Consider the following 22,770-nt stretch of genomic DNA (forward strand, 5'->3'; position numbering starts at 1 on the left):
GCGCTAAATGAATATTTTTCGTCAGTATTCACACAGGAAAAAGACCATGTTATCGAGGAGAATACTGAAATACAGGCTACTAGACGAGATGGGATTGAGGTTCATAAGGAGGAGGTGTTAGAAATTCTGGAAAGTGTGAAATAGATAAGTCCCCTGGGCCAGATGGGATTTATCCTAGGATTCTCTGGGAAGCTAGGGAGGAGATTGCAGAGCCATTGGCTTTGATCTTTATGTCATCATTGTCTACAGGAATAGCGCCAGAAGACTGGAGAAAATGTTGTCCCCTTGTTCAAGAAGGGGAGTAGAGATAACCCCAGTAACTATAGACCAGTGAGCCTTACTTCTGTTGTGGACAAAGTCTTGGAAAGGATTATAAGAGATAGGATTTATAATCATCTAGAAAGGAATAATTTGATTAGGGATAGTCAACACGGTTTTGTGAAGGGTAGGTCATGCCTCACAAACCTTTATTGAGTTATTAGAGAAGGTGACCAAACAGGTGGATGCGGGTAAAGCAGTTGATGTGCTGTATATGGATTTCAGTAAAGCGTTTGATAAGGTTCCCCATGGTAGGCTATTGCAGAAAATACGGAGGCATGGGATTGAGGGTGATTTAGCAGTTTGGATCAGCAATTGTCTAGCTGTAAGAAGACAGAGGGTAGTGGTTGATGGGAAATGTTCAGCCTGGAGTTCAGTTACTAGTGGTGTACCACAAGGATCTGTTTTGGGGCCACTGCTGTTTGTTATTTTTATAAATGACCTGGAGGAGGGCGTAGAAGGATGGGTGAGTAAATTTGCGAATGACACTAAAGTCGGTGGAGTTGTGGACAGTGCAGAAGGATGTTGCAGGTTACAGAGGGACATAGATAAGCTGCAGAGCTGGGCTGACAGGTGGCAAAAGGAGTTTAATGCAGAAAAGTGTGAGGTGATTCATTTTGGAAGGGCTTACAGAAATACAGAGAACTGGGCTAATGGTAAGATTCTTGGTAGTATAGATAAGCAGAGAGATCTCGGTATCCATGTACGTAGATCCCTGAAAGTTGCCACCCAGGTTGAGATAGGATTTATAATCATCTAGAAAGGAATAATTTGATTAGGGATAGTCAACACGGTTTTGTGAAGGGTAGGTCATGCCTCACAAACCTTTATTGAGTTATTAGAGAAGGAGCCATGAGGTCATGTTGCAGCTGTACAAAACTCTGGTGCGGCCGCATTTGAAGTATTGTGTGCAGTTCTGGTTGCCGCATAATAGGAAGGATGTGGAAGCATTGGAAAGGGTGCAGAGGAGATTTACCAGAATATTGCCTGGTATGGAGGGAAGATCTTATGAGGGAAGGCTGAGGGAATTGAGGCTGTTTTCATTAGAGGGAAGAAGGTTAAGACGTGACTTAATTGAGGCATACAAGATGATCAGAGGATTAGATAGAGTGGACAGTGAGAGCCTTTTTCCTCGGATGGTGATGGCTAGCACGAGGAGACATAGCTTTAAATTGAGGGGGGATAGATATAGGACAGATGTCAAAGGTAGGTTCTTTACTCTGAGTAGAGAGGGTGTGGAATGCCCTGCCTGCAACAGTAGTGGACTCGGCAACATTAAGGGCATTTAAATGGTGATTGTATAAACATACGGATGAAAAAACAATAAAGTTACGGGGGGGGGGGGGGGGGGTGGGGGGGAGGAGAGAGCTACAGGGCCCGGCCTGCACTGCGATGTAATGTTCTATTGTTATTTGTGTCTTGTGAACATTTTATACATAAGTAACAGTTAAACAATAAAGCATGTGTCAACAAACCATACCAAACAAAAACAACCCTTCCCCAACAATTAGAATATCTTCCCCACCACCCGCTGTCCTAACAGCTAACAGTGACCAGATCCTGAAATGCAATACAAATGGATGCCATCTGCGATAGAACCCATCAATCGCTCCTCTCATTGTGAACTTAACTTAACATTCATGAGATGCAAAAACTCCATAAAGTCACCCAGCCATGCTGAGGCACTGGGCGGTGCCGCCTGTCTCCAACTCAGCAGGAACTGCAGCCAAGCCAGCCAGGAGGCAAAGCCAACTCTTCCGCCGTCCTTAATTCCGGCTGGTCCGACACCCCGAATATTGCAACAAATGGGCAGGGCTCCAAATCCACATTTAAAATTGTTGGTATGGGGCGGGATACTTTGATCCTGAGGCTAAGTGTTGATGCCGTTGTAAACGCCGGAGCGTTTTACGATGGCGTGAACAGGCCCCTAGGATCAGTGATCCCGCACCACACAGGGGGCCAGCACGGCACTGGAGAGCCTGACGCTGCTCCAGCTGCCGATACCGACGTCAGAACAGGCACTGCGGGTCCGCGCATGCATGCTACGGCCGGCGCGAGTTCGCGCATCCGCACTACGGCCAGCGCGAGTTTGCGCATCCGCACTACGGCCAGCGCGAGTTCACGCATGCACGCTAGTTGCCTTCTCCACACCGGCCCCGAGGCAACATGGCAGAGAGCTACAGGGCCCGGCGCAGAGGAACATAGGCCACCACCAGGATAAGCTCATACACCGATCAGTAGGCTCTCTCCCACCCCACCAGGCCGCCCCCGCAACATGAACAGCGAGATCCCGCCGGTTTGGGCCACACGAGAACGGCACCGGCGTGACTCGGCCTAACTCTACGGGCACTTGGCGCCTCGCACGGGGAGAATCGCCGGGGGGGGGGGCACTTTCAACGGCCCCTGACCGGCACTGCGCTGGCGCCAATGGCGCCGATTCTCAGGTCACCAGAGAATCGGAGGGCCCGGCGCGGGGTCGGAGAATCCTGCCCATGGGGTTTCAACAAAAGCCTCCGAAAAACCCACTAACTTGGGGTGGGACCAGAACATGTGCACATCATTCGCAAGCCCTCTCGAACACTGCTCACACCTATCCTCAGCCCACTGGAAAAAAACGACTTAAGCTGGCCTTGGTGATACGTGCCCTGAATACCACCTTGAGTTGTATCAAACTTAACCACGCACAGGATGGCGTGGAATTCACCCTACGGAGAGACTCACTCCACACCTCTCCTCCAAAATAGGACCCAGCTCCTCCTCCCACCTAGCCTTCACTTCCTCCACTTAGACCTGCTCCTCCCTATGATCCATCCATTTATCCCGAATGTGCTGCCCTCCTCCGACCCCGCACAAGAAACCATCCTTTCCAGCCAAGTGGATGGTGGCACCACTGGGAATGCCGAGGAAGCTTGCCTGACCCAATTCCACCCCTGAAAGTACTTGAACGTACCCACCCCACCAACGCCTGCCCGCTCCCTCAGCTCCTCTTTAAAGTGGCTGAAATATATTATTCCCACAGATACGGGACCACCAAAATGCTAGTTGCCTTCAGAATTACTTGTTGGACCTGCCTGCTAGCTTTTTGTGATTAATGCTCTAGAACTGTCTCATGGCTCCGAGGACCCGGATTCGATCCCGGTCCTGGGTCACTGTCAGTGTGGAATTTGTACGTTCTCCCCATGTCTACGTGGAACTCACTTCCACAACCCAAAGTGCAGGATAGATGGATTGATTACACTAAATTGTCTATTAATTGAAAAAAAATTATTGGGCACTTAAATTTATTTTTAAATTAATGCACAAGATCTAGATCCATTTGTACATCACTCACCTGCAGTCTCTCATCATTTAGATAATAATTTGCCTTTTGATTCCTACCAAAGTACATGTCCTCACACTTTCCCACATTAAACTCCATTTGCCAGGTTTTTTCCCAGTCACCCAATCGATTTATATCCCGTTACAGAATCACAGTAACTTTATCACAACATGCCCTTCCACCTATTTTCGTATCATCGACAAATTAGGAAACTTTACATTCCGTTCCTTCCTCCAAGCCATTAATGTAAATAGAGAACAATTGCAGGCCAAGAACTGATTCCTGCGGTACTCCACTAGTTACATCTTTCCCCTCTGAAAAGGACCCATTTATTTTAACTCTGTTTTCTATGTGGCAGCCAGTTTTCAATCCATGCTAACATACTTCCTCCAGTTCCATAGGCTTTTAGTTTATGCACCAGTCTCTTATGCGGCACCTTGCCAAATGCCTTTTGGAAATCTAAATCCATTACTTCAACAGGTTCCCCTCTGTGTACTCCCCCTGTCACATCCTCCAAGAATTCGAGCAAATTTGTTAAACATAATTTACCTTTCATAAAGACATGTTTATGAGGTTGATTATATTCGGCGTTCCTAAATGATTAACTACTTTCTCTTTGATTGTTGACTCCAGCATCTTGTCAATAATAAATGTAAACTAATTTGACTATAGTTCCCTGCCTGTTGCCTTTCTCCCTTTTTGAATAAAGGAGTCACATTGGCAGTTTTCCAATCTTCTGGTACCCTCCTGGAATTTAGCAAGTTGCAAAAATTTTCAACCAATGGGCCCACTATCTTTGCAACCACTTCTATTAAACCCCGACAGTGCAGTTCATTGGGTCCTGGTGACTTGTCCGCCTTTAGCCTCTTGTGATTCTCCCTGTGATTGAGATGTTTGTAAATTCTACCATGTTATTTGAAATCGGCCCATCTGATATCTTGGGTGTTGCTCGTTTTACTGGAGTGTATTAACACGCCTCCGTTTAAAGGCCGTGTGCTTAACACTACTATGGCTCTGTGTATGTAATTATGCTCCGGAGTCACCAGGTGCCGTATTTAGACACCTCACAAGTATATCATGGTCAGGTTCAAAGTAATAAATCTGTACACCGATTAGTAAGTCCAAACGATTGATATTTATTATGACAAATATAATAAATACACATGCATACGCTAAAGAGACTAACTTACTTCTAATACTAAACAACTAAAATACTTATCTAGACAGGTTCAGGCAAGGTCAGGGGACAAGGCCTTCGTCCCGTTCTTGGTCTGCAACTCTCAGGTACTTAAAGTCGTCAGGATCTAGCAAGGTCTGGATCACGTAGCGATCGTTGTATTGGCACTTACAGTTCGATGGCTGATGGCTCAACGGCTGGTGATGGAACTGGAGTCAGGATGCGATGTAGCAGCAAAGCAGAGCCGGAGCAACAAAACAGCAGTCAGAGCCGGAGCCAAAGCAGACCGAACCATGTGCGGGGTCTACTCTTATAGTTCCTAGAAGTCCGTGCCCCCTCGGGGCGGTCCTTCTACCTGCCATGTATCGATTGGGCCTTTCCCAATCGATATCTTCCAAACCCCCCAATCTGAGGGTCGTTCCTCGATGGGTGGGGCGGTCCCTATGGTTCTTTGTGTTGGTTACTGTGGCGCCGTTCTGTCTGGGCGTCTACTCAAAAGTATCCATTGATACTTAAATGTTTCTATTGTGCGGGGTCTGGATCTGGATCACCTCATTACTATGTAGATCTGTTGCCATTTGCACCTTTGGCTGAAACTCTGCACCTGGCCAAAAACTGGTTTCTGTACGTGCAGAATGCAAATTAGTCTTCTGCAAACTGCTTGTCCTCACTAAGACTGGTTTTTCCCTGCAGCCTTAGCAGTTCTCCATTTTGTAGCCCAGTGTCCATCTTAGATGGCTACATGGGGATATTTGCAAGGTCTTCCATGTTGAAGACTGATACAAAAAATGTATTTAGTATATCTGACATTTCTTTGTTTGCTGTTAATTCACCAGCCTCGTTTAGTAGAGGTCTCACGTTTACCTAAGCCACCAGCTGCCTATTTATACATCCATTGAAACCCTTACTGTTTGTTTTTATACTGCATGCAAGTTTTCTTGCAATTCATTGTCTCTCTTCTAATTAGTTTTTTAGACTTTTGCTGCTGGATCCTAAAAAGTACCCAGTCCTCTGGTCTACCACCATCCCTTGCAATTTTGTGTATCCTGATTTCCAATTTAACATTATCCTTTATCTCCCTTTTGTTATCCATGGATATTACCTCTTTCTTGTAGAATCCCTCTTTTTGATTGGGATAAACTTCTGCTAACCCTCCCATATTGTGTTCAGGCTGGTGTGGGAGTGAGGGGGGGAGGGGGGGCGGTATTGTTTCGGGGGCCTTGGAGATCTCTCGTTACAATGGGGAATTCTGGCAAGCGGAGCTCTCCACTGTACAAAATGGGGCTATGTGTGACCTTGGCCACACGTTTCTCATTCAGGCCCCTTATTCAACGTGAGTCGTGTTGAATAGCCATATGTTTTTCGGCTGAACACGCTTGCGAGGGGACTTTGTTCCCTTTTGGGACAATCACGCCATTAATATTCATATGATCTGTGCCTACCTGTTTTTTTGTTGACACTCAGACTGATCACTAACCTGCACTCCTACCTTTAACTTTGACTTCTCAATTTTCCAAGCAACTGAACCCTCCCCTCCAGTCTTTAGTTTAAAGCTCTCCCTACTTTCATAGTTATAGGGTTCGCAAGAACCCTGGCCTGGTTCAGGTGATGGCTATCTGACCGGTATAGCCCCCACTTCCCCAGTACTGATGCCAATGATCCATGATCCAATTGCCAGATCTCCCAGACCAGTCTTCGAGCTACGTATTCATCTCTCTAAATTTTAAATGCCCTTTGCCAATTTGCACATGGCTCAGGTAATAATCCAGATATTATAATCTTGGAGGTTCTGTTCTTTAATTTAGTGGCTCAAACTGCCTTCACAGAACCTCCTTCCCCATTCTAACTATGTCATTGGTGCCTACAAGGACCAAGACCACTGGATCCTCCCACTCTCACCATGAGTTCCTCTCCAGCCCAGAGCAGGGGCGGAATTCTCTGACCCCCTGCAGGGTCGGGGAATCGCTCGGGGCCGGCATAAATCCCGCCCCCGCCGTGGCCGGAGTTCTCCGCCACCCGGGAATCAGCGGGAGCGGGAATCACGCCCCGCCGGTCAGCGTGCTCCCCGCGATGATTCTCCGGCCCGCAATGGGCCAAAGCCCAGCCGCTGACAGGCCAATCCCGCCGATGTGGTTTAAACCACCTCTGTGCCGGCGGGATTGGCGGCGCGAGCGGACCCCCGGAGTCCTGGCGGGGGACGCGGGGCGATCGGACCCCGAGGGGTGCCCCCACGGTGGCCTGGCCCGCGATCGGGGCCCACCGATCGGCGGGTGGGCCAGTGCCGTGGGGGCACTCTTTTTCTTCCGCTGCCGCCACTGCCTCCACCATGGCGGAGGCGGAAGAGACACCCCCCTACTGCGCATGCGCTGGTGGTGATGTCAGCGGCGTCGCGCCAAAGGCCGTTGGCTCCAGTCGGCGGAGCGGGAGCCACTCCGGCGCAGGCCTAGCCCCTAAAGGTGCGGAGAATTCCGCACCTTTTGGGGAGGCCCGACGCCGCGGAGTGGTTGGCGCCACTCCGCTACGCCGGGGGACCCCCGCCCTGCCGGGTAGTGGAGAATTTCGCCCCAGATGTCCCAAACCCTGCACCGGGCAGGCAGCACAGCCTTCAAGACTCTCGATCCTTGCTACAGAGAACAATGTCTATTCCCCTGACAAACACTATCCCCAACTAGTACTACATTTGTCTTTTCTTACCCCTACTCCCTGAACTACGGTGCTGTGGTCAGTTTGCTCAACGTCCCTCTCTCATCCACAAATGGAGCGAGAATCTTGTCCCTGTTGCACAGGGACAAGGGCTGAGGCTCCTTCAGTGCTACCCCTTGGATCCCTCTGCCTGCCTCACTTGCAATCACACCCTCCTGTCCCTGACCATTGACAGAACTTAAGGCAGTTAAGCTAAGGGGTGTGACTGCCTTCTGAAACGCTGCATCCAGGTAACTCTCCCCCTCCCTGATGTGTCGTAAGGTCTGAAGCTCAGACTCCAACTCACTAACTCTGAGCTGAAGTTCCTTGAGTGACCAACATTTGTTATAGACATGGTTGTTATGAACCACAATGGCATCCACCAGCTCCCACATGTTTCAGCTACAACACATCCCCTGGCCCAGCATCCCTATTTTATTGAATTAGAATGTATTTAATTTAGAATTTCAATTTGTTTTTACTTATACCACTAATCTTTACTTCCTGCAATCACACAGGTGTTCACTCTATATTATAGGACTACTACAATTTAAGCCCCAGCTCTCCTTGCCTTGGCCTGCACCTGCCCCCACTGATCTTGACTCCTGGCTCGCACAGCAAAATGACACTCCATGAGGTGCTGCTGACTATTTGTCCCAGTGTCCTGGTCCCCTCATCTTGCACTCTCCTCTCGGTGCTGCTGACTGTTTGTCCTGGTGTCCCAGTGTCTTCCTCTTGCACTCTCCTCTCGGTGCTGCTGACTGTCCTGGTGTCCCAGTGTCTTCCTCTTGCACTCTCCTCTCGGTGCTGCTGAATGTTTGTCCTGGTGTCCAAATGTCTTCCTCTTGCACTCTCCTCTCGGTGCTGCTGACTGTCCTGGTGTCCCAGTGTCTTCCTCCTGCACTCTCCTCTCGGTGCTGCTGACTGTTTGTCCTGGTGTCCCAGTGTCTTCCTCTTGCACTCTCCTCTCGGTGCTGCTGACTGTCCTGGTGTCCCAGTGTCTTCCTCTTGCACTCTCCTCTCGGTGCTGCTGACTGTCCTGGTGTCCCAGTGTCTTCCTCCTGCACTCTCCTCTCGGTGCTGCTGACTGTTTGTCCTGGTGTCCCAGTGTCTTCCTCTTGCACTCTCCTCTCGGTGCTGCTGACTGTTTGTCCTGGTGTCCAAATGTCTTCCTCTTGCACTCTCCTCTCGGTGCTGCTGACTGTCCCGGTGTCCCAGTGTCTTCCTCTTGCACTCTCCTCTCGGTGCTGCTGACTGTCCTGGTGTCCCAGTGTCTTCCTCCTGCACTCTCCTCTCGGTGCTGCTGACTGTTTGTCCTGGTGTCCAAATGTCTTCCTCTTGCACTCTCCTCTCGGTGCTGCTGAATGTTTGTCCCAGTGTCCTCACCTTGCACTCTCATCTAGGGGGCTGCTGACTAGACTATTATTCCTGATGTTCCCCCTCTCATACTCTCATTGAGGACCAGAAAATTGGGACAAGACTATATTCCTTTTGGTTCTTGGCCTTCGATATCCTGTTGTCGTCTTGAGGGTGTAACTGGTGCTTGTGGTAACCCACCTCCAGACTCCCCCAAAACCAGTCCTCCAACTACACAGCAGAGGTTAAGAGAATGATGGAATACACAGTGGCACCAAGATGTACCATGTACAAGATGCACTGCAGCAACTTGTCTGGACTCCCTTCAACAGCAGCTACTAAATTCTTGAGCTCTACCATCTAGAAGGATGTGGGTAGCAGATACCTGAGAGTACCACCTGCAAGTTTCCCTCCAAGTCACCCATCATCCTGACTTGGAAATATATCGCTGTGACTTCACTGATGTTGGGTCAAAATCCTGGAGCTCCATAACAGCACAGTGTGTGTACTTACACCACATAGACTGCAGCGGTTCCAGAAGGCAGCTCACCACCACCATGGGCAATAAATTCTGTCCTATAAGCCGGCACTCCTTGAATGAATATATTTGAAAAAAGGAAAAGAGCAGGGTAGTGGGATTAACCTTGACCTGCTCTTTCAAAGAGTTGCCCTCCTATAATGTAAACTTTTATGTCTTGTTTCGAGGGGAGACAAAATAAAAACATTATCATGGGCAAGGTCTGTATAAGTTCAGAACCGGTCTCAGCGGTTGCTTCTGACTTGGAAAATTGTTGGTTCAAGTCCCACTCCAGATACTTAAACACGTAATCCAAACTACCTCAGTACAGTACAGTACAGTACAGGGAAACACCGCACTGCAGAATCAGAGGGGCCATCTCTCAGAGGGGATGGTCCTGCAATGCCTCTTGTACTCTTTTACATGGGTCTAAAGTACTCGTGGTTATTTTTGAAGAACAAAAAAGTTCTCCCTCAAACAATATCACTGTAATAGTTTTTTCAAATTTATTACATTCCTGTTTCTGGGGTCTTACTGGGCGCAATTTGACTTTCCCTCAGTAACTTTCAAACCCGCAATCCCTAGCCCCTAGGAGGAGAATGGTGGCAGGAACTTGGGAACATCACCACCTGCAAGTTACGTTCCAAACCTCCCACAATCCTGATTTAGAACTGAATTGCAATTCCTTCACTGTCACTTGATCAAAATCTTAGCACTGAGTATAGCTGCACTAGATGGACTGCAGCAGTTCAAGAAGGCAGCTCACCACCTCGAGGAGATTTAAAATGGACATGCTGTGCTGGCTAATGACTCAAATCCTGTTATCTATGTGCAACGATATTATTATTTGTCATCTTGATTTTTTTGGATTTTTTATTCCAGTTATTTTTCCCGCCGCTCTTCCAATCCTGGAAAAATTTGGATTCAGCTTCTTTCCTCGAGATGTGAATGAATTTTTCATGAACGTTTTGAAAAGTTTGAAGGCAAAGAGACAAAAAGGAGTGCACACTGTGAGTGTTAAACTAACCGTGAAATGATTCTGGTTCCTACACCTGTTCTGCCTCCCTCCCTCCCTCAACTCTGACCATTTTTTTCCCTTAACTTCGCTGCTACAATATTGTTATAATTAGAAGAGGCAGATAACCCGGGAATATTGTGTTATTTTACAGTTACTGATGTTTAACAGCCAGGTGTGCAGTTTATGTTCAATCTGTTGCAGCCAGCTCTACAGTCACAGTCCTGGGATTGCTGCCAGGCTTCTCCAATCTCCGACTATAAAGTGGAAATGGTGGCTATAATATATGCATTCACCCTTTCTCTCGAGCTTTTGTTGAGGTTACAGCTAGGGAACTGAAGTTTGTGTGTCCCCGTTCTTTCAACATGTGGTGGGAAGAACAACAGAGAAGCCAAAACAAAGTACTGTTTGCCATTTCAGTCGATGTGAGGACAAAATCCTGATTTGTGTTTTGGGGCTGCTCGGATGCCCAGAGTGATGACACCAAACAGGTGACAGGGAGACTGTTCTATGGCTCGTGTCCATTTGGCTGGACTCATGAGGTGTGTGTGTGCGTGTGTTGTAAACACATGGGACATGCCTTATTGGACTTCCAATGGGGTCTGCATGAACGTGGGTTTGGAGGGTGAGCTTCAGCTGTCAGTGATGGCTCTGAAACTCACAAGAGCTGGATGGTGATTGCTTACATCCTGATTGCCGTTGGAAGCTACGCGTAGCTGTTGTGTTGTGGAGCTTTGCTGTTCACCACTGCCAACTCGTCATCGCTACATGTGGCGACACACTCTGGTAGGCACCAACAGGATGTCGGCCACATGGGGAACGAGGCACCTTGACCTCCATCCAGGTGCCCATCTCTTGCTGGGGTCAGGCCGATGCCTTCTGGCACCTATAGGGTGGATGAGCATCAACTGGACACCCGGGGCCTCAACTGGGGACACTCCCATAGCTGTACAGCCACTCAAAGTTCCCTCTGCCTGTGCCTGCACCAACTCTGGCAGCACAAGCCACCAAGGGCGCTTCTGCCCAAGCAGGAGACACTTATGAGACCACCTTTGCTAAGGTAATTTACAGGCATCGGGACGTAGCAAGCAGGCTGCCCACATCCCTGCTGCGGAGGTTAGGGGGGCACCATGGTGCAGTAGTAGATTTAGGAAAATTTTAAAGTATTGATGTCACCTCTGGGTCTGTGGGTGCTCGATCATTGGGAATAAATTGCACTTTTTGAAAATCATTCTTGGGGAATGTGAATGTAACGGTCAGATGAAAGCATTTTTGATTTGGAATTTTGCAATCCTTCTTCACAATGCGTGTCCTCTTTTAAGATTAACATTCAAGAGAAGCCAACCTCTGTGGCACTTGGTACCGGACCCATGTATGTTGTCAAGAGATGTATGTGATTCTTTATTCAGAGTGTATGATGAGCGAATTCTCAATCCTCAGTCCTCTTAACTGATTAGTTCCTTTGCGGCAGTGTTTGCAGTTTGCATCCTTGCATGGCACGGGAAGCATCCAGCTTTGGCTCACATCGCTATTCTTCCCGGCTGGAGTTTAAGTTGGCAGCGTGAGAACATTACCAGGATACCGATTACAACAGCTAAGATCTGACCCTAGTGAATCGCAAGCACATTTAAAAAAAAACGCATTTTATTCAAACTTGTATCAAAGTAGGTTACAGCAAATAAACACCCCAGGAAACATTCTTCCCGACAATCAACTATACAGTGTACGCCTCGTACCCCTGCCTCGTACCCCTGTGTAAGTGAAAGCTTCATGAGCTCATATCATTCGTCCTCACCCTCGCTCTTGGAGCCACATACAGCAACCGCACCCATGCCACAAATCTCGGCCCAAACCCAAACCGTCCCAAAACTTCGAACAAGTACCGCCACTCCACCCAATCAAATGCTTTCACCACGTCCATGGACACCACCACCTCTGGTACCAGAGCTCTCTGCATTCAACAGCCGTCTTATATTACTCGCGTGTTGCCTGCCCTTCACAAAGCCTTTTTGATCTTCTGCAACCACCCCCGGGACACAATCCTAACCGCCAACAACTTAGCCAATACTTTCACATCTGTGTTCAATAGTGATATGGGTCTATACGACACACATGCTACCGGATCCTTCCTTTTTTTTCATTAGTGCAATTACTGCCTGCTTCATCGTCTCCAGCAACTCCATTGCTTCCAGTGCTACATTAAACGCCCCCAACAGATGTGATGCCAGGTCCGCGGCAAATTCCTTATAAAATTCTGCTGGGTACTCATCCGGCCCAGGGGCCTTCCCCGACTTCATACCCCTGATACTATCCAGCACCTCCCTCAGCCCCAGGAGGTCCTCCAATGCCTGCCTCTTTGCTTCCTCCACCTGGGGAAATTCTAGCTCGTCCCCATGTCCCCCTCCTCTCCTCCTGGGTCTGCCTCATAAGGGCCCTGGTAATACTCTCCAAACGCCTCATTTATCTTCCCTGGCTCTGACACTACATCCCCAGCTTCAGTCCAGATCTTCAGTATTTCCCTGGACATAGCCTGCGTCTGCAGCTGGTGCGCCAGCATGCGGTTCGCCTTCTCCCCATACTCGTATTGCACCCCTCTTGCCCTAAGCAGTTGCCCTACCGCCCTCCCCGTTGTCAGCCTGTCAAATTGCCCCTGCAACCTTTTCCTCCTCGCCAACCCCTCCACAGTGGGCACCCTCGAATATTCCCTGTCCACCTCCACTATCTCGCTCACTAGACGGTCATGTTCCGCCCTCCTTTCCTTATTCGCACGAACCGTGAATGTGAGAATTTTTCCCCGGACCACTGCCTTCAGTGCTTCCCAAAAAATGCCCGCCGACACTTCCTCATTCTGATTGAAGTTCACTTAATCCCTAATCGCCAACCGCACCTTATCACAAAAACCTCCATCCGCCAACAACCCCAAGTCAAACATCCACCGCGGCCTCTGCTCTCGTCCCGTACTGAACCGAATATCCAGCCAGGGGGGTGCATGGTCCGAGATAACTATCCCCGCATACTCTGCCTCCTCCACCCCAACCAAGACATCCCGACTCACTACAAAGTAATCGACCCTCGAATTCACTTTACAGACATGTGAAAAGAAGGAATACTCCCTTCCCCCTGGGTTGTGAAAACACCATGGATCCACCATACCCATCCACTCCATAAACCAACCCAGCTCCCTCTCCATTCGTACCCTACCCATTGACCTGGGGCTCGATCTATCCACCCTCGGCTCCAGGACACAGTTAAAATCTCCTCCCATGATCAACTGGTACGTGGCCAAATCCGGGATTGCTGCCAGCAACCTCCTCATAAAACCCACATCATCGCAATTTGGGGCATACACATTTACCAACACTACTGGTGCCCCTTCCAATACCCCACTCATAATCACAAATCTCCCACCTGGATCCCTCACCTCCTTCGCACTCTCAAATCCCATTTTTTGCTCATTAAAATCGCCACACCCCTCGATTTCTAATCAAACACCGAGTGAAAAACCTGTCCAACCCACCCCTTCCTTAACCTAGCCTAGTCCTTCACACATGGTGTGTCCCCTGCAAAACGACCAACCCCGCTTTCAAGCTCCTGAGGTGTGCGAACACCCGCGACCTTTTAACCGGCCCATTCAGTCCCCGGACGTTCCACGTTACCACCCTTACCAGAGGCTTGCGCCTCCAGTCCCCTCTACCGTCCATCATCTTCCCCACTTAACTCCTGCCCCTTTAATTCCACTCTGTACCTAGCCCATCCCAAATGGCCCCTTTCATTGCCCTTGACCATGTCATCTCTCACCCCCTGCTGCGTCGCAAAAACCACCACCCCCGCTTTTCCCCTTCTTCCCCCCCTCACTTCCACTTTCCCCCCTCCCCCTGGCCACCCCTCATTGCCTTCTCCCCCACCACCTCACTTTTGTTCAACGCTGCTGCCCCTGCCCAAAGGCACATCCTAATTACTTCCTCCTCCCTCTTTCCCCCCCTTCCTCAGCTCAAAGAAGAAGGCCTCCTGCTGGCCTTACCCTCCCCCACCCAAACAAGGACTTCTCCTGAACTCAAGGTAGCCTTCTCCAAAAGCAAACAAATAAATGCTAAACACAAACAGTCCCATAAAACAGATGGGGGGATGGGAACATCCATTCCCACATAAACCTTTCGCCTCTACAACTCCTTACAATCTCAACATTGAACAGAAACCCCCCCCCCCACCACAAAAAAAGGCGAAAATCCCCCAATCCCTACACCCACTTCAAACATGCTCCCGACCATTATATAGTGCCAACACCCCAGTTCCCAAGCATTGTCCACTCAGTTCTCCCCCAGTTTATGCTCCTTAATAAAGTCTTCGGCCGCTTATAATACTCCCAAGCCTCTGAACGTCACCAATAATTTCGCTGGTAGAGCACCCCAAACCTGATCTGCCACAGGTGCAGCACCGCCTTGGCCTTGTTGAAACCTGCCCGCCGTTTGCCAACTCTGCTCCGATGTCCTGATAAATCCGGACGTTATTTCCCTCCCAGTCACAGCTACGCTTCTCCCTGGCCCACCGTAGAATTTTCTCTTTCTCCACAAATTTATTGATTCTCACGATCACCGCCCGCAGCAGCACCCCAGCTCTAGGCTTCCCCCTCAGAGACCTATGCGCTCGGCCCACTTCAGGTGCCTTATCCAGCACCCCTTCTGCCACCAGCCCCGCCAGCATCCTCAAGACGTGCGTCGTGGCACTCACACCTTCCACTCCTTCAGGCAGGCCCACTATTCGCAGGTTCTCTCTTCTCGAGGTATTCTCCTGCTGAACCTTTGCCCTCAACGTCTTACAAAGGTCTCTTAGGAGTCCCACCTCCGCCTCCAGAGCCACCGCACGATCGCTGTGGTCCGAGATCACTCCTTCAATCTCCCGAATCTGTGACCCCTGCACCTCCAAATACCTCTCTATCCGCTCTAAAGTACTCTTCAGGGGTGCCACATCTTCTGCAATGGCTTTGCATGATCCTCACACATTTCTTTCCTCCTTGTGGAATTCCTCCTTGATAAAAGTCAGCAGTTCCTGTATCTGGGGGTTTCCAGCTTGCCTCTCCCCCGCTGGCATGCTGGAAGAGGCTGTTGCTGCAGCACCAGACTGTTTCAACTTACCAGCCAAATTCCTCACTGTTTTCTGCCAGGTCTGGCGATCAGGAGACATACCATTCCAGGGGTAAACTACTCCTGTAACATTCACCTATGCCTTTTCATCAAAATTCCACCCAGATCTGTGTGAAAAGAGCCCTTTTCTGTGACTGTAAGCAGGAACAGCCCTGTATGTGTACACTCACCCCATGGTCACAACTGGAAGTCCCCATGGTCACAACTGGAAGTCCGTGAATCACAAGCACTTAAGGACCAAGTGTGAATGCTGGACCCATCCTCTCAGCGATGGGTCAGCTATTGAAATGAAAATCGTTTATTGTCACAAGTAGGCTTCAAATGAAGTTAATGTGAAAAGCCCCCAGTCGCCACATTCCAGCGCCTGTTCGGGGAGGCTGGTACGGCAATTGAACGGTGCTGCTGGGCTGCCTTGGTCTGCTTTCAAAGCCAGCGATTTAGCCCTGTGCTAAACCAGCCCCTATGGCCTGGTCATCAGACTTAGTTTTACCCCTCTTGGAACCTTTCAACTATGGAGGGATCTCGGGCATGCCTCCCACATCTCCCCAAGTCCATGACACATCCTTCAGGGCTTCCTGCACTTCTTCATCTTCCGAGGAGCGCTCCTCCTCCTCCAGTTCACCCTTGAGCAGGACCTCGCCTCTCTGCACAGCCAGTTTGTGAAGGACACAGAAAACTGCAATAAACCAGGCAGCAAACCCAGTCTGGTTCATATTGCAGAGTGGTCCGAGCACCTGAATCACATAATCAGAAGTCCTCTAGTCTGTTCTATGCGAGAAGATGTGGAGGCCTGAGCAGTGTTATACCTTTCCCCAGCTGGAGTCATTAAGGTTAAGTGTGTATCCCTTATCCCCCAGCAACCATCTCTGCAAACATTCTGTCCCTTCAAAGAGGTTGGGTGAAATGAATGTACCCTGTATGTGGTGCACCCTACCCAGAAGGGAACGAGATTAGAGTTCAAGCAAAAGAAAGAAGCAAAAACTTGAAAGAGTGAGGGCGGAATTCTACGCTCCCACGCCGGGTGGGAGAATTGCGGGAGGTCCTCTCTCGCACCTCCTGTGATTCTCCCACCTCCCCCCCCCGCCCCAAAATGGGGCGGCCCGCAATTCTCCGACCCGGATGGGCCGAGCGGCCTGCCGTTCGCGACCGTTTCACGATGGCGGCAACCACACCTGGTTGCTGCCATCATGAACACGGTGTGAGATGCCCGTTTGGGGCTTGTGGGGGGCCTAGAGGGGACTAAGCACCACGACCGTGCTCTGGAGGGGACAGGCCCGTGATCGGTGCCCACCGATCGTCAGGCCGGCGTCTCAATGGGACGCACTCTTTCCCCTCCGCCGCCCCGCAAGATCAAGCCGCCACGTCTTGCGGGGCGGCGGAGGGGAAGACGGCAACCATGCATGCGTGGGTTTGCCTTCATCCGCCGTGACGTCAGCTGCGCATTAGGCGCGTCGGCTGCGTCATTCTTGGCGCGCCGGGCCTTGACGCCAGCGACAAGGCCCCGCGGCCGAGTTTCCCGGCACGGCCCTCCTAGCCTCCGGCGGGGGGAGAATAGGGGGCCAGGAGAGGCCTCCGACGCCATCGTGAACCTCTCCAGGTTTCACGACGGCGTCGGGCCTTTGGGAGAATTCCGCCCTGAGTGTTGGTACGTGTCTCCTGTGACTGAATATGTGAGGTCCATGAATAGAGTAGCCGTTTTGAGTACATGATGCTAGGCTGAGTTTGATAGTGGAGGGGATTGAGAGAGAACTTGCCCGGGCAGAGCGATTGAGGTTATTCATCTGCTTCCTGCTTTGGATGGTTCTTTGTGGGTGGGTGACAGCTGGGTTGACCTCGTGGGCAACAACCTCCCAGGCAGGAGAGGTGAGGTTGGTATGGTTCTTTGCGTTAGTCCCTGAGGTAGAGGATGTGCCAGTGGGCCTGGACTCCTCAAATATGGGCTACAAAGGCCTTGTTGGTGGAAGCTGTAGCTTCATTCTTGAGACTACTAGCCTTTCTCCTCTGGGTGCTGGCGCCTGGTGAAGACAGGTGGGCTGGAGAGAGTGATATATGGGCTGGACTGGTATTTAGATACGGTACTGGAACACGCTGAGTGTGGGTGGACAAATCAGCTACCAGCCCGCCAGGAGAGTCGGAGGGGAACTCACTTGTGTATAATGAGGTTCCAAGTGCTGAATCTGGTGCGGGGTCCTGCCAATCTGATCGGTGGGGCAGGTGGCAACAGAGCCGATTGCCACTGCGAGTAGTCTAAAAGTGGAAGAATTCCACCCACAGAACTGACCTCTGTTGCTCCTGTCAGGGGAGCTGACGACAGTTTGCTGATGACACAAAACTGGACAGTGTCGATTTGTGAGGAGGACACAAAGAGTCTTCAAGGTGATGTGGTCCAGTTTGAGTGTGGACAAACAAACACATGTCATGTGCAGGACAACGTGGCTAAGTGTGTGAATGTTATACTTTTTTTTTTGGCATGAAAAACAGAAAGGAAGAGTATTTTTTAAATGGTGATATATTGGGAAGTGTGAGTATACCAGTCAATGAAAGTGGAGAGGCAGGTGCAGCAAGCTCTTAGGAAGCCAAATGGAGGGCAGCACGGTGGCACAATGGTTAGCACTGCTGCCTCATGATGCTCAGGACCCGGGTTTGATCCTGGGTCATAGTCTATGTTGAGTTTTCTCCCAGTGTCTGCGTGGGTCTCAGCCCCACAATTCAAAGATGTGCAGGATAGGTGGATTAGCCATGTTAAGTTGCTCCTTAATTGGGAAAAAAATAATTTGGTACTATAAATTTATAAAAATAAAGGAAGCCAAATGATATGGTTGGCCTTCATTGCAATAGGATCTAAGTCCAGAAGTAGGATGTCATACTGCAGTTATACAAGGGTCTTGGTGAGACCACATCTGGAGTATTGCGTGTAGTTTTGGTCTCTCTACCTAAGAAAGGATATACGTGACATTGAGGGAGTGAAGTGGAGTTTCACAGGCTGATACTGAGGTTGGCAGGACAGTCCAATGGTTCAATTGGGCCTGTATTCACTGGAATTTAGAATGGTGAGAGGGGATCTGATTAAAACATATTGGGCGGGATTCTCCAATCCCGTGGCAGAGTGTCCACACCGTTGTAAACACCGTCGCGTTTTACGACGGTGTGAACGGGCTGCTCCCACATCTAATTCTGGCCCCTACAGGGGGCCAGCACGGTGCTGGAGTGGTTTGTGCCGCTCTAGCTGCAGATCCCGGCACGAACTGGGTGGCGCGGGATCCGCGCATGCACAGTTGCGCTGGCGCCGATGAGGACATGCGCAGTGGCACCGGCGCCAATGCGCACATGCGCAGTGGCCTCCTTCAACGCACCGGCCCCGACGCAACATGGCACAGGGCTACAGGGGCTGGCAGATAGTAAAGGAGGCCCCCAGCCACAGAGGCCAGCCTGCTGATCAGTGGGTCCTGATCGTGTGCCAGGCCACATCGGAGGGCCCCCCGCTCCCCCCCCCCCCCCCCCCCCCCCCCCCCCCGGCCAGGCCGCCACCAGACCCTTGCACGCCGAGGTCCTGCCTGCCCAGAGGAGTTTAGAACGGCGCCGGCAGGAGAATCGGAGGGCTGGCCGCGTAGAGCGGCCCCCAACTGGTGCCAACCACGCCGGCACCAATGGTGCCGATTCTCCTCACTGTGGAGAATCACGTGCCAGCGTCGGGGCCCGTTCGCGGGGATTCTCCGGCCCGGCGCGGGGCTGGGAGAATCCCACCCATAAAATCCTAACAGCGTTGGACAGGCGTAATGCAGGGAGGATGTTTTCCTTAGTTGGTGAATCTAGAACCGGGGACACAGTCTCAGGATACGGGATAGACCATGTAGGATTGAGATGAGGAAAAATATCTTCACTCAAAAGGGAATTCGCCACCACAGAAAGCTGTGGAGACCAAGTCACTATATTAGCGAAAGAGATAGATCGTTTTTTGGATTTTAATGGCATCAAGGGGATATTGGCAGAGAGCAGGAATGTCCCATTGAGATAGAAGATCAGCCAGAATCCTATTGAATGGGGCAGCATGCCCGAAGGGCTGAATGGCCTACCTTTGATCCTAGTTTCTATATTTCTGTGTAAATCTTGAAGGCCAAAGATTTCAAATCGTATAAATTTGTCTTATCCCTGCAGCAATCAAACGATGATCCCTCTGTGATTACCTTTCTCATAGGGGGTCTTGTATCATCACCAGGCTGGTATTGAGCTAATGTGAGTTCCATTGGACCTAAGGAAAATGTAATGGGCAGAGTATATCAGGAACTCTGTCTGATACCCCCTGGAGCCTTCCTTGAGCAGATATCAATGCGTGGCAGTCCTAACCTCGCTTCTCCAACTAGGAATCTTGGGTGGGTTCTGTTTCCAAACTCTCTGGATGAAACATGTTCCACTTCTCCATTGCACCTCTCTGGAACTAACCTGTTTCTGTGCTGATGTACTTGAATCCTCACATGGTTCTTGTTGAATTCACAGGATCAGGTGGATTTTCTGCAGCTGATGGTTGATTCTCAAGTGACTGAAACCAGCTCCCAGAAGCAGAATGGTGTCAGCAAGTCAACAGACAAAGGTACTGTTATAACCCTACAGGAGGCCAAGGAATCTGCAAAATCAGAGTCCCTGTGGCCTTGGCTGAATACGATCTACCCAGATGATGGGGCGGAGCTAACTACCCTTTTCCTAGGACCCAGGTATAGGTCGGGGAGACTCTTCGGGGAGTAGGAGCAATTTGTAGTAACTAGAATAAAACCAAACTTTTCTACAGACTTTGCTTCCGAGTTGCCGCTTGCCTGAGACTTTACACTGGCGACGAGGGTCAAGTGGAGCTGCAGGGGGCATTATTTTCTCTGGAGTGGGCCCACCTCGATTAGGCCTCAGGAGGCCTCCACTCAAACGGCAGATATTCCACTAAGAATAATAATAATATTCTTTTATTGTCACAAGTAGGCTTACATTAAAACCACAATGAAGTTACTGTGAAAAGTCCCTAGTCGCCACATTCCGGCACCTGATCGGGTACACAGAGGGAGAATTCAGAATGTCCAAATTACCCAGCAACATGTCTTGTGGGAGGAAACCAAAGTTCCTGGAGGAAACCCACACCGACACGGGGAGAACGTGCAAACTCTGCACAATCAGTGACCCAAGCCAGGAATCGCAGCTACTTTGCTGCGATTCGGTAAGCTTGAGGCATTCAATGCCGAGACATGGGGATTGGACCCAGTACATTGAACAAATGAAATATTTATTTATTTTGTCTGAACAACATAGTCGGAGACAATAGACAAATGGTGACCCTCCTTGTGGTTTGGGTGTGGAGACTTGTTGAAAAGTCATTATCAAAAGTTTATTCTTTTCTCCACTCGCCAGACAACCGGCAGTTTGCAGAACTGATTACTCTGGTCCGTAATCATTTCGACCCAAAATCGCCTCTAATCGTTCGCCATTTTTGTTTCCACACGTCTTCTCAATGCCAGGATAAACCTATAAGGGAATTCCTGGGCCGGTTGTGACTTGCCGGGTTTGGGCCAATGTTATCAGAGGTGCTCCGAGACCGGTTGGTTTGCGGGATTAGAGTTGAGCGCCCTCTCCCGTGTGGGAATTTGGGAGTGCAATCCAGGGGCCCAGGAATGACGGTGCCAAGTCCCCACCAATGAACCCCATACACTGGAGATAACTAATAGAACATAGAACATAGAACGATACAGCACAGTACAGGCCCTTCGGCCCTTGATGTTGCACCGAAATGGAAAAAAACTAAAGGCCATCTAACCTACACTATGCCATTATCATCCATATGCTTATCCAATAAACTTTTAAATGCCCTCAATGTTGGCGAGTTCACTACTGTTGTAGGTAGGGCATTCCACGGCCTCACCACTCTTTGCGTAAAAAACCCACCTCTGACCTCTGTCCTATATCTATTACCCCTCAATTTAAGGCTATGTCCCCTCGTGCTAGCCACCTCCATCCGCGGGAGAAGGCTCTCGCTGTCCACCCTATCTAACCCTCTGATCATTTTGTATGCCTTTATTAAGTCACCTCTTAACCTTCTTCTCTCTAACGAAAACAACCTCAAGTCCATCAGCCTTTCCTCATAAGATTTTCCCTCCATACCAGGCAACATCCTGGTAAATCTCCTCTGCACCCATTCCAAAGCTTCCACGTCCTTCCTATAATGAGGCGACCAGAACTGTACGCAATACTCCAAATGCGGCCGTACTAGAGTTTTGTACAACTGCAACATGACCTCATGGCTCCGGAACTCAATCCCTCTAACAATAAAGGCCAACACACCATAGGCCTTCTTCACAACCCTATCAACCTGGGTGGCAACTTTCAGGGATCCATGTACATGGACACCGAGATCCCTCTGCTCATCCACACTACCAAGAATTTTACCATTAGCCAAATATTCCACATTCCTGTTATTCTTTCCAAAGTGAATCACCTCACACTTCTCCACATTAAACTCTATTTGCCACCTCTCAGCCCAGCTCTGCAGCTTATCTATGTCCCTCTGTAACCTGCAACATCCTTCTGCACTGTCTACAACTCCACCGACTTTAGTGACGTCTGCAAATTTACTCACCCATCCTTCTGCGCCCTCCTCTAGGTCATTTATAAAAATGACAAACAGCAACGGCCCCAGAACAGATCCTTGTGGTACGCCACTCGTAACTGAACTCCATTCTGAACATTTCCCATCAACTACCACTCTCTGTCTTCTTTCAACTAGCCAATTTCTGATCCACATCTCTAAATCACCCTCAATCCCCAGCCTCCGTATTTTCTGCAATAGCCGACCGTGGGGAACCTTATCAAACGCTTTACTGAAATCCATATACACCACATCAACTGCTCTACCCTCGTCTACCTGTTTGGTCACCTTCTCAAAGAACTCGATAAGGTTTGTGAGGCATGACCTACCCTTCACAAAACCATGCTGACTATCCCTAATCATATTATTCCTATCTAGATTATTATAAATCGTATCTTTTATAATCCTCTCCAAGACTTTACCCACCACAGACGTTAGGCTCACCGGCCTATAGTTACCGGGGTTATCTCTACTCCCCTTCTTGAACAAAGGGACCACATTTGCTATCCTCCTATCCTCTGGCACTATTCCTGTAGCCAATGATGACCTAAAAATCAAAGCCAAAGGCTCAGCAATCTCTTCCCTGGCTTCCCAGAGAATCCTAGGATAAATCCCATCAGGCCCCG

The 22,770-nt window shown here is 49.7% G+C and overlaps 1 protein-coding gene across 1 annotated transcript in view; it reads left to right on the forward strand.

Annotated features, from left to right (window-relative positions):
* The window catches only part of LOC119978589 (cytochrome P450 3A30-like), a 107,436-nt gene that overhangs the window by 54,798 nt on the left and 29,868 nt on the right, over positions 1-22,770 (forward strand). Inside the window, exons 8-9 of the mRNA XM_038820354.1 lie at positions 10,252-10,379; positions 20,020-20,113. Of these exons, the coding sequence (XP_038676282.1) occupies positions 10,252-10,379; positions 20,020-20,113 (222 nt within the window). The remainder of the gene's footprint in view (positions 1-10,251; positions 10,380-20,019; positions 20,114-22,770) is intronic.

Source organism: Scyliorhinus canicula, chromosome 15 (assembly GCF_902713615.1).
Source record: "Scyliorhinus canicula chromosome 15, sScyCan1.1, whole genome shotgun sequence".
NCBI lineage: Eukaryota > Metazoa > Chordata > Chondrichthyes > Carcharhiniformes > Scyliorhinidae > Scyliorhinus > Scyliorhinus canicula.